This window comes from Hordeum vulgare, chromosome 6H, assembly GCF_904849725.1.
Source record: "Hordeum vulgare subsp. vulgare chromosome 6H, MorexV3_pseudomolecules_assembly, whole genome shotgun sequence".
NCBI lineage: Eukaryota > Viridiplantae > Streptophyta > Magnoliopsida > Poales > Poaceae > Hordeum > Hordeum vulgare.
In genome coordinates, this window is record NC_058523.1 from 559,263,650 (window position 1) to 559,276,804 (window position 13,155).

The 13,155-nt window shown below is 42.7% G+C and overlaps 1 protein-coding gene across 1 annotated transcript; it reads right to left on the reverse strand.

Annotated features, from left to right (window-relative positions):
- Positions 1-252: 252 nt before the first annotated feature.
- On the reverse strand, positions 253-5,238 carry LOC123402777 (extended synaptotagmin-1-like). Its single transcript, XM_045096739.1, has 8 exons — positions 4,324-5,238; positions 3,532-3,773; positions 3,211-3,229; positions 2,366-2,628; positions 1,513-1,622; positions 1,317-1,415; positions 732-1,164; positions 253-605 (listed from the first exon to the last, which is right to left on the reverse strand). The coding sequence occupies exons 1-8, from the start codon at positions 5,103-5,105 to the stop codon at positions 517-519; spliced, it is 2,037 nt and encodes a 678-aa protein (XP_044952674.1). The 5' UTR covers positions 5,106-5,238; the 3' UTR covers positions 253-516.
- Between the last annotated feature and the right edge of the window lie 7,917 nt (positions 5,239-13,155).

Genomic DNA, 13,155 nt, shown 5'->3' on the forward strand with positions numbered 1-13,155 from the left:
GTGGATCAGCCTCCACCTTCAGCCCAGGTAAAAGATGACAGAAGCCCAAGCAGCGTCTCAACACTTCTTTTTGGATTGTCTAAAGAAAAAACTTCTTTGTGGAAAAGAAAAAAAATAATATAATTTAGAAAGGTTTTAAAAGAAATATGTAAAAGTAAAAATATATATTATTGGAGACGAGAGGTATCGATCCCCCTGCCTCTTAAGATGCAACATAAGTGCTCTAACATTTGAGCTACATCCCCATTCACATCCATTAAACTAATTACTTCTTATTGATAAACAATAATACGGATGGTCCCTTTCTTCCATACAGAAAAAGAAAGATATACATACAGAAAAGAACGAAAACAGTAACCTCCAAAAAGCCATGCCATTTTCTGATTACGCTGCTACAACAAGGAATATACAATTGTCAAAGCGATGCAAAAATTTCTCATCGGTCGAACGAGTGCGAAAATCGCAAAAGGGTGGATGCATCTTCGGTGGATCAAGTCTGATCAGAAGGTAACCATCCTATGGGTTAAAGTAACCGGAGCCACCAATGTTGGAGGAGACAAGCAGCGTCACGCTGGTTATGGCAGCAAGCCAGACCAGGGCCCTATCTGAGACACCAAAGGCAGACAAGAAAAGCCTTCCAAATCAGCTCATGAACAACATAAACATACATAAACCCACACAGTAAACAAGCAAGCCTCTTGGGTCCAAAAAAACATTAAAAAAATGTTTACCTTCGGGGTTACTGGACACTGGGCCCGCGTCTACGGCAACACTGGCGGCTGTGACGTCGTCACCGGGTTTTGGTTCCTCGGCCTTCTCGGCGTCACTCGAGCTCTTGGTCTCAGCCGACGACACAATGCCCTGGAACTCCTCGCTCACGAGCAGCGCGGCCAGCAGGTCCATGAAGGTCTCCCTCTCGTTGCCATTGAAATCGCCCTGCCTGGTGCCATTGAGCTGGACAAAGTCTAGCGTGTCCTCATCCGAAATGTAGCCCGTGGCGTACTCGGTTTTGACCGTCTCGTCTTCTTCGTCCTCGACGTACGCTTTGTATGTGAGCCGGAGGAGGACCTCACCGGATGACCGCTTTCCGAAGAAGCCCCACCCTCCATATAATGTGACGATCTTGTCAGTGGGTACTGTGTCTTTCAGTGAGCTCAGATCAACCTGAAAAGAATATTAACAGGGAAGTTCATTTCACTTTCAGTTATAAAACCATCCCAATGTCTGTGTGTTGAACCAGAAAGCAAATAAATAGGCAGAGCATGCAAGAAAATAGTGAGAGTGGAGAAACAAAACTGTAGACGGTCAAATCATACCTCTCCAGTGCCAATAGTGATGTCGGTGAAACCAACCGTATCCTTCACTTCAATACACAACTTTTGTTTGCGAGGGTTTACGACTAGCATATGAAAATCCTGTTTCATGTGGAGTGTTTATAAGCATGGCAGTAGATATGAAAAGTATTTCAATTAGAGCAAGTGAGCGTGAAACAGAAGTTCGTCAGAGTTTTACTTGATTCCAAATTGGTTCTTCAGGCAGGCCAGTCACAGTTGTTTGGCTGTTCTTCTTGCTCTTTATAACTTGATCACCAAGAATCATGGCAACGTATGGGTCTGTCTTCCCTGCAAGTGAAATGAAGTGTCTAAAAGCTTCATCAGCATGAAACAGAGGCCTGTGAAAAAACACTTTTGCTTCGGTAGACACCCCCCCCCCCCCCCCTCCACAAAACGTAGAAAGGGAAACGCATACCCACCTCATATTGTACACTTTTGTACACTACAGGTTGCCGTATGTATACCCACCTTGTATTGCATACGTACGGCGGTCTATGGTGTACAATACGAGGTGGGTATATGATCCCCTTCTACGTTTTGTGGAGGGGAGGCGGGGTCTACCGAAGCACACCTCATGGAAAAAATGTACCATTCTGTATGCCTTTTTTATTTCATGTAAATGCGGTCGAATTAATGAATTTAATTAAGTTTAATAGATGCCAACTTTTAAAACAGAGAAATTAAATAGATATAGCATTCGACTGTGAAATAAATTCCATTGATAACAATACAGCTTTAATATAGAGCAGAGCACACAGTCTAAACCAGAAAAATCAAGGAATAGTATAGGCTGGGCCAGAGCTAACTGTTTCATCAGCCCTTAAGGGGGTGGGAGGCGGGGAGTCTTTTTCAAAGCCGGCTCAAGTGTTTGCCAAGGCCTATCATGCTCTAAATGCGGAAATTTGTTAGAGCACTTTCTTGCTTGATACAACAAGCACATACTTGGGTATACAGAAATGAATTGGATGTCAGCTCTAAACTAAATAAAACAGATGCTAAATCAGACACAAGTGAAAGCAGAGAGTCCTTACCGAACAAGACAAAGCTAAGCTTCCTAGCATCAACTAGTGTCACTGATAGCTCTCCGACAAAGTCCTTATTTCCATCTTGAACATCTTGAACTAAGTCACTTGCAACTCCTTGCATTATACCGCTTGCAACATTCTGAATTATATCGCTTGCAACATCTCCTGCAACAGGTCCCATAGCTCTCCCCTTCTCAAAATCAAGGACAATCTTTTTGGGCCGGACAAAGAGACGTGGCAGATCTTCCGTTAGAAGTTTCGTGAGAAATCTAGTAGCACAAGTCATGGTGTGAGACCTTTCTATCAAACAGTACAACAAAAATAATATTCGAGCCTGAAAGCGTTAAATCTGGCATAACTACAGAACTGTCCAGAAACATGATACAGGTAATGTAAAGCTACTTCAATCAAGTATATTCACCACTGAATTCGAACACCACCTATCTGCTGGAAATTTGAACACCGACTACTAAGTACTAACAGATTCACCAATCTGTTATCCAATATTCTTAAAGACAATAAATCACAGTAACTAGCTAAGTGCAAGCTGGGATAAAAAGTACTCGCAAGGATCGGTTTTATCAACTAAGTGTTTACTAAGAGTAACATTGATAGCTCAAACCAATTTACTAAGTGTTTTATCAACTAATAAGTCCACAAGGATCGGTATTTAACCTCCTAGAACTAGACTAAACAAGAAAGCAACAGAGGGGAGGGGTGAGGGGGTCACAGTGGATATGTGGGTGGGTTAGGGACCTGAGTGCTGCACCAATATATCATTTTCTAACAAAAAAATCAACACCAGTATATAATCATGATTCTGCAGAGACAGTTTGGATGATAGGTCTTACATTGACAGAACAGGAATTGCTGGAGGAGGCGAGCACCATGTACATGCAAAGATTTTTTATCACATTGTTAGACAAAATCATAGCTGGCCATGTCATCGAAGGGATACAGAAAAGTGTATGGCCTCGCAATCACCCAACAGAGTACAAGCAAGAGCTTATAAAACACAATATAACTGGCAGTACAAAGTGTAACATGTTGACATTGTTTTCGATGCAGAAACTCATAAAATTAAGATCTAGAATTAAATCTGTTAAGAGGTTGCATGAAATTAGGTATAAGTTGTAAAGGGGAACAGTAAGTTTGCATAAGCATTTGCATACCCATAAGATTGAAAAGCCGGAACAGCGACAGCTCAAACTTTATCTTCGGAAGCGACACAAATGCCCAAGACACAGCTCCCACCCATGGTTCTGTCGGAATAAGCCTCAACTTAACCCACAGCTCCCCGTCGATATCAAAATCTCGAACCCAGACCGGCACGACGATTGGCACGGCACTGAACTTTAAGGAGAGGGCCAATGCCATGCGTGCATCGCCAGCATAACGGATGCCAATTTGGTACCTGAAAAGTACACAATGAGTTAAGTCAATTCAAACTTATTTTCTCTAGCGAAAGGTTATACTGAGATAAACACAATTCAGGCAGCAATGAGGTAATGACTCCTGGAAGGAAAACTAGCTTGAACATACTCGAAGACTAACACCAACACTGTAGTAATATCAATCAAGTTCATGAGATAGTCTGCTTCCTCATCTTTAAAACTATCTAACAGTTGGTTTGATGGTGGACTATAACAAAATGTCAGGTTATTGATCTTCGCCTCGTTTCTTACACAAAGACTTTGTCTCTGAGATAACTAAAACTATGATCACTATTATAAATCCACAGATTTCCATACAAATGTCTGAAAGTCTGAAACTATTATTCTGCTCCAAATGGTATTGTCAATCACACTGAAAGTCTAAAACTGAATGGATAGTTTCTAACACCAATGTCTGAATGAACCTACCATTCGTCTAAATGATGACAGTAAATTTTCCATCCAAATCAAGTGCAGTTGACTGAATTATGCTTAAGCAATCGCCGACACTAGCAAGAAGAAAAGACTCACTGCAGGTCGTTGGCCCGGCGGGAGGTCCGGCGCTCGACGTTCCTGACGGAGAGCGGCTCCTCGCCAAGGTGGAACTGCCTGATCTCGACGCGGTTGACGTAATCCGGCTTCTGGAGGTTGTCGATGACGGGCTGGAGCAGGCCGACAATCCAGCCCTCGATGCCGGGGCGGTAGACCTTCCAGAGCTTGCCGAGCACCATGTTGACCCACTCCACCGACTCCTTGCGCTGCAGGTCCTTCTCCTCGAGGAAGAGCGAGAAGCCGGAGGTGGGCACCTGCGGCCAGGACCCGTTGACCCTCACCTCGCGCTCGGCGCGGCGGCGCCGGCGGAGCGTGAGCAGCTTGTCGAAGGCCGCGCCCACGAAGAAGAAGAGCGCGAAGAGGCCGAGCACGGAGCGGGGGAGGGAAGAGAGCGGCGGCGGGGCGGGCAGCGGGTGGATGACGCCCAGCTGGGTCCGCAGCTTGGACACCAGCGGGTCCTCGCTTGGCCCGGCGGCGCGGTAGCCCCCCGCGGCGAAGGCCGTGGAGGGGCGCGCGGGGGAGGCGGGGGCGGAGGTGGAGGTGGTGGGTGGTGGGGTCTGCTCGGGGGCGGGGAGATTGTTGGAGGAGAGCGGGGCTGCCGCGCGCCGGGGCGGAAAGGCGCCGGCTTTGGGGACGGGGAGGCATCGTCGGCGACGGCGGTGGGGGAGAGGGGATAGGGAAGGGAGGAAGGAGGTGGGGAGGGGGCTAGAGAGGGAGAAGGGAGGAGGAGGCGGCGGTGTGCCGGCGGAGGGGGTCAGCATCGGGGTCCACCGACATCCGGCGAGCGAGGCGTGGGGCTCGCCGGAGGAGGATATGGAGGAGGAAGCAGAGCAGCTAGTGGTGGAGGAGAAGAGATGGACAGAGGCTGACGTGCGTCTCCCACCACTCTGCTCTGCTGCCGCTCAAGAGCAGCACTCCCAATACCACAATCAAGCACCAAATTTCTTTCAAAGATTTCAAATAGTAATATTATCTTTTTTGGAGGATCAAATAGTAATATACTTCCTCCATACGAAAATACTTATCCTAGAAATGGATACAATAGATGTATTTATAACTAAAATAAGTCAGATACATCTATTTCTAGGACAAGTATTTTCGAATGAAGGAAGTATCAATCACTTGAAATATCAATTCTTTCAAAAACAAAATTACTTGCTACAAGAAACCTTAGAAGCATTGTAACAATATTGGCACAACGTTATGCGATCTCACATGTACAAGAATTGAATGACAATAGTAAATTATGTGGCTCACCCAAAAAAGAGAAAAGTGGCAACAAAATATGTGAGTATAACAACTTATTTGGAAAATAAACTCTTGACCTTGATAAGCAAATAAGGGCGGCGACACTCCCGATGATAAATGTTCCCGGTTCTTGGCTTGTTTAAACACATTCACTGCTAATATAATAATATGCTTGTTTTCTCAAGAGAGTTGGCACCACATTTGACCCTTTCTAGCACATGGACACTTTAGAGCAACTTCAGCAGACCCCGCATCCCGTCCCGATCCGAAAAATAACCGCTAAAATAAGGGTCGGGACGGAAAAACCTATCTGGTCAGATCCCGCATCCCACCCCGATCCGAAAAATAACCGCCAAAATACGGGTCGGGCGGAAAAACCTGTCCGATCAGACCCCACATCCCACCCCGACCCGCAAAAAAAATTGGAGGGCGCGCCAAAATCTCGGCCCCAACCCGCGTATTCGCGGGTTTCCCCCTCGCCGCTGCGGTGCACTGCATATAAGTGGAAGCGGTTGGTGGGGGCACATTTCAGCCCGCGCTTTCCCCATCAACCACCTCCCCTCTCCCCCCTCACACCGCCGCCACCCCGCCGCCCAAGATTCCGGCGAAAGCAGCCGGCAGGAGCTCGCCGAAAGGCCGCCACACGCACGAGGCCTCCCCTCCCCCCTGCACCGGCGGGTCGCCGGATTTGCGGATCTTCATCGCGGGCCCGCCGGATTTGGCTTTTGCCGGCTGCCGGTGGCTGCGCCAAGCGATGGAGTGGTCGGGTTCGTCCTCCCGGCGCCGTCGACGACTTGCGGGCATGGATTCGCCCGGCCGTCCACTGGGCTTGGAGCTCGCGCATCGGCTCTGTGGCTCGCCGTTGCCGCTCATATAGTGCCACGACTGCACACAGACAGTGATGTGGCTTACTTCGGCCACACCGAAGCACCCCGGATGGGTGTTCTTCAAATGCGAAAACGACGGGGTACGTGCACTTGCGGTAGCTCATTTTGATATCTCATTCTTTGGTTTAACTGCGGATCCTCATTCCAAACCTGGTCATTCTTTTGTGTAGGAAGATGGATGCTCATTTTGGTTTTGGGATGTCTTATGTATCCAATGTTGTTGAAAAAGCAAAGAAATGCATTATGTTGGATCAAATTAAGGTGCAAATTTAGGTTTTTCGGACGGGGAGGAGATGCGTCAGATCAGACCCCGCAAAGCCGACCCATACCGTTATGCGGGGTCTGCATCCGCGGTCGTGCGCGCCGGCCTGCAAAGGCGTTTTTCCGTGAACTGCAAACACGTTTTGCGGGGCGGACGGATGCGGGGTCTGCTAGAGTTGCTCTTAGTTCACCGGCAACCCTAAGAAGAAAGACAACTTAGTACCTCTCGTGGTAATGGATCATATCTCTATTCCTAAAAACCATATTTTGTTCTAGGAAACGTGTTTGCAGTTCGTATCTCATTACCTCTCGTGGTAATGAGAGGGGCCAATTGATCATATCTCAAACCCCTGTCATTAGTGCAATTTGTTCTAGGAAACAAATACCATATTTTCACGAAACAAATAACAGATTTTAATCTAACTTTTCTAACTTATCCAAATCAATTGGCCCCTCTCATTAGTGCAATTTGTTTAGGAAACAAATAACAAAATTTAATCCACCTTTCTTAATATATCCAAATCAACTGATCCCTCTCACTAATGCAATTTGTTTTACCTAACAACTAACAGATTTTCGGAAACCAAATAACGAATTTTAAGGAAACCTCTACTCCTAAAGGGGGAATTGGCAGCCTCGTACACAGGTTTAGTTTAGTCTCACCTTCGTAACACTCGTTTTTTCATCTGGTTTCTTTCATCTCACCTTCCGCCACCTCTGTAACACAAGGAAAAAAACCATTCGCTAATCCACTTGTCGTCGCGGGTCACCACCACCAAGACGCCGTGGATACGTGGATCACCACCGCGGATCACCGGCAACCGCCGCAGATGGATCATCGTGTCGCTTCCCTATGTTGTGCTGGTTTGGTCCTCCGTCGCCACCAAATTGGGGCTCAGCCTTGGGATAGATTAGTCAAGATTGGCGAACTGGGGCTTCTACTCCCTACCAATTGCGTGCGCAACCCGGAGATGGAGTCATGCTCTTCCCATGCAACACTGTGGTTGGGGCAACCGCAGGGACCCCTCCCTTGTCGCGCACCTCCTTGCCGGAGAGGGGGGTGGAGTTCTGGTGGGCACCCAACTGAGTACCCCATCATCTCTGGCATCTGACGACGGCTGCAGTGTCACCTAAGGAGTGGCCGGCGACCAACTTGGCCGCTCACCTCAGCCTCAACGATCAACAGCCGACGCCTCCCGCCTGCTGCTTGATCTCAAGTCATTGTCAACTTTGACGCCGATTACACAGGCGCCACGGCTCTATCCTGTCATGGTATATCTCTCTTCGCCTCTCTGCCAAATCTTACATTTGTGTTTGTGTTTTCGTTGTGTGTGGGAGCTATGCATAAGTATTGTGATGGGCGTGTCGTGCTGTGTGTGTGGCTTGCTAGCTTGTGCCAGTAAGTGATCTCCATAGATTGATGCTTGTATGAACTCATCATGTGTGCGTGCGTGCTGTTTGCTGGGTGCCGATGGATGCTTGTTGTGTGTGCGTATCTATGTGTGGTGTTTGGTGGATCAAGCAACAACTATGCATGTTGTTTTCTAATTTTGCTGCCTCAATATATATGGCTTATATGGATGTATATAACCAAGTAAGTTGAAGATACAAAAATACATATTATTATGCAATAGTTAATTTCTTGATCTTATAACTAGTTACACACAATTTTAACCCATTGCTTTGTCATGTGCTTCCTTTTCCCTTGCTTGATTATGGACTACATCGTTAACTTCTAAATTACAAGTTGGATGCCATGTTCAACATAAGATCCCATGTTCAAATTTATCAGTAACTAGCATTTTTTATGGAATATTTTACGATCTCCAATCCATTTTACCTACAGGCTTGGTTCAGTACCACTTTGTTTTTTAGAAGCTAAAGTCTAGATAATAAAGCGTACTCTTTTTTTTATTAGCAGCATAATTTTGTGTTCAACATGCTTTGCAATAAATTAGCAAGCAAATTGATGATGGGAGAATCGGCACGCCGGCAGTGGCTCCAACGTGGTGGCGGTCATGGCGGACGCCACCATGTGAGCTTCAGCTCATCGCATTGTAGCGTGGAGTGGTTTCCTTCGCAGTTTAGGCCGTGCGGATTTAATAGGTCATGATGATTAATATAACTAATAGCGAGCCTTCAAGTTTTAAAAGGTAATTAACTACAAGTAATATCTTGACTGAATAGGTCATGTCAATTAGTAACTAATGTTGACAAAGCGCCACCATGCTATGATATTTAACAATGTTCTGCTGAGTAAATATACATTCTCATTAGTAAAAACATTGAGCAAAGCAGTCCTACTATAAGCTATTTGAAATTGAAATACACATGTTGCCCTTTTTATATGGTTTTCGGGTCCACATTACATGTGCAGGTGCAATTGAGTAATTTTGAGTGTAACGAACCTCGTCCAACAACCAATTTTTTCGCAAATCAAAAGGAAGAGCTAGAGAAAACACAACAAAAAATTTAGTTTCTGTACCAGTTTATTTAGCTCCTCCCATGATGAAGACGAGTCCCTGAGTGATCGCGGTGCCATTGAAACATTCCCAAAGAGTGTGAGATCTCCGTTCATAGAGTAGATGGACATTTGCTTTCGCTTGTTCGTTGATTCCTTGATTCTGTTGGCTATGATTCTTGATGCACTGCTGCCGGTGGATTTTGAACAGTACGATCTCCTATTTATGTTTAATATTTTCTATAATTGAATTATGTCAATTGTTTATTGTACACAATAATTCTTAGTACACAATAATTCTTAGTACTACTTGTTATATACATGCAAATAGATGAAGCCGGAGGTTCTTTTTCTGAATGATCATAAATCTAAGAGAATGACGAATTAGGTTGTCTAGGTTTTCCCACTGATTTGTGTCCTTGAGGAAGTCATTTTTTTCTTTATAGTAAAGAACAGCCGATTACATCTCCGCTTATTACATGGTCAATATATGTACTGCTAAGGCGACGTCGAAACCACGAGCGCTGATGCCTACATCCGCACACCCATGAGCCTCTTGCTGTCACGCTGCTTGGATAGGGGAGCATATGGGGCGACACGTGGAGGGGATGGCAACGACTGTTCCCTCTCCCATCGGCTGCCTCTGATTGTCACACATGGTACATAAATCAACATCAATCTCTCTCAGGTAAAATGAAAAACTGACAACTGGAATGTAGTTTTTTCTGACAACTAAGTTGATTAAATGTGGCTACTAAGTGGCTCATAAACGGACAACTAGATAATAATAATCTGACAACTACTGATGAAAGAAAAGTGTCAAAACATGTCGACATGGGATCTAGTTTTGAAGATCTCTTTGCGAGAAAGCTAACGGTGAAAGCGAATCATCAATTGGATTTATAGTTTACAAGATAAAACTTTTTAAAAAAAATTCAATATTAGAGGAATCTTTGATGACATCATGCTTGTGTATTAGTTTGTATGCATGGAGCAAATCGCCGCACGGAAAGGCGTGGGTGCGGCGCCGCTATGTAGTGGCATCCAAATTTGAAATACACCTGACTTATTGTATTTCATTATGTATAGTTGTAACAATATTTATTGAATATAAGTATAGTAATTAAATGAAAAAAAATATTCATATGCATGGTTGAATGTAGCGGTGGGTCCTTTTTCATGCATGATTCACTAGTAGAAAACGGGACTATAGTCCCAGTTGGTAAGGGCCTATAGTCACTATTAATTTGGGACTAAAGGCCCATCCCTTTAGTCCTGGTTTGCCACGAACCGAGACTAAAGGCCCTCTACGTGGCTGTTGGAGCTCGAGGACCTTTAGTCCCGGTTGGTGTTACCAAACCAGACTAGAAGATTTTTTTTCATTTTTTTTCAAAAAATATATTTTTTTTGAATGTTTTCAAAAAAACTTAAATTCAGTTTTTTTTTTACTTTTTATGATTTTTTTGAATTATTTGATAATTTAATCTCTAATCACCCCTACTCAGTGCTCCAACGTGGAGCACTCATTTCAAATCGTCTAACTTCCCGGCCAGTCATTCACTCCACTCATTTCAAATCATCTAACTTCCCGGCCGGTCACCCATCCTCTCACTTTCCAGTTCTATCTCCACTAGTTTCCAAGTCTCTACCTGTTGTTTCTTTACAATAATAAACTACCAATCCTATTAACCCTTAGGTCTTAATGTCACATGATTTAATTTTCAGAATTCCAACAATTATGAAAATAAACAACAATATTTAATTTAAAAACTTGAAAAAGGCAAAAATTTCAAAAAAACTCAAACAATTCTTAAAAAGCATAAAAAACAAAGAATCCAAAATAACTAAAATTTTCAAAATAAAATAAGTAATGATAATAATATTGGTTTTGAATGAAAATCAAATAAGTAATATTATTATTTTATTCATTTTTCCATTTATCCATTTAATTTATCATAATTAATACCTTTAAATATATGAATCAAAATTGGACAAATAATATATCCACTATCATCAGAAAAATGTGAGGAGTCCAAATATGACACCCTTTTTTATATAAAATTAGAAACAACTAACATAGAAATAAAGTAATACTAGCTAATTACAAAAACAAAATTATTGTCAGACAATAGAAACTAAAGTTAATTATATTAAAGTGGCAAAAAACTACTTTTTAATATAGCAAAACTAATTCTAACAAATAAAGTGCCAACTTTCAACCTTTTCAGTGTTCATTTGTATTGCTTTTTAATTTCAGGATCATTTAGCTAAAAAACCATTAATGCATGAAAAGTAGCAAATGAAGTTAGAAAGGGTTGAAATTTGAAGATGTGGCTTAGAATGGTGCATATTGAATGCACCAAAATTCTGGAGTTGAAATAAGTTAAAAAAAATGAAATGCCTTTGTAACACCTGAGTTTTCGTCTGAAACCCTCATACTTCGAATGAGATGGTCCAGTTCGTACACGAAGTGCATCCAGTTTTTGCTTTAACCCTCTCAACGTTTTAGCACATACTATGTGGTCGAAATGATGATACCATGCCAGGTTTCAACCTTTTTAGTGTTCATTTGTATTGATTTTTAATTTCAGGGTTATTTTGCTAAAAAAAACATTAACTGCATGACAATTAGAAAATGAAGTTGGAAAGGATTGAAATTTGAAGATGTGGCTTAAAATGGTGCATAGTGAATGCACAAAAAGTCTGGAGTTGAAATAAGTAAAAAAAATGAAATGCCTTTGTAACAGTTGAGTTTTCGTCTGAAACCCTCACACTTTGAAGAAGATGGTCCAGTTTGTACACGAAGTGCATTCAGTTTTTGCTATAACCCTCTCAACTTTTTATCACATGCTATGTGGTCGAAATGATGATGACATGTCAAGTTTCAACATTTTTAGTGTTCATTTGTGTTGCTTTTTAATTTCAGGGTCATTTAGCTGATTTTTTTTATTAAATGCATGAAAAGTAGCAAATGAAGTTAAAAGGGTTGAAATTTGAAGATGTAGCTTAGAATGGTGCATAGTGAATGCACAAAAATTCTGAAGTTGAAATAAGTGAAAAAATGAAATGCCTTTGTAACACATGAGTTTTCGTCTGAAACCCTCATACTTCGAAGGAGATGGTCCAGTTTGTACAGGAAGTGCATCCAATTTTTGCTGTAACCCTCTCAAGTTTTTATCACATGCTATGTGATTGAAATGATGATACCATGCCAAGTTTCAACCTTTTCAGAGTTTATTTGTAGTGACAACAATTAAATGACTAAAACAACTATATAAGCAATACACTACTGTTTTAATTAATATCCTAATTTAAATTATTCTAAAAATAACCAAATAAATCTTACTGTGAAAACAATCTAACATGCGACTAGGAGCAAAAAGAATTAAATTAAAAACTATTTTTAAACTCAAGTTATTCACAATCTAGGGTTTGAAGCAATCTAAAGAAATTCAAATTTAAACCATTCAAATTTGAAAACTAAGGCACAAACAGAAACTAGACAAAATTTTGAATCTAATGCAAAAAAGAATCACTAAAAAACATCAATTATCCTAAAAGATATAAGAAATTTAAAACAGAAACTAAAAAGAGACAACAAATAGAAAAACAGAAAAAAACTTTCAAAACCCTTTAGTCCGGGTTGGTATCTCCAACCGGGACTAAAGGTTAGACCCCCTTTAGTGCAAGTTTGTATCACCAACCGGGACTAAAGGGCCAACCGGGATTAAAGGGCTCGTAGGGCCCCTAGCCTGACGCAAGCCTGCCATCACCCTTTTAATCCCGGTTGGTAACACCAATCGAGACTAGAGGTTACAAATGAACCAGGACTAAAGCCTAGCCATTGGAACCGGGACTAGAGGTCACATTAGTCCCGGTCCAAAATCCAACCGGGACTAATGCTTCGAACGAAAGTTCCTTCTTCTACTAGTGATTGCGTGTAGAGGTGGCCGT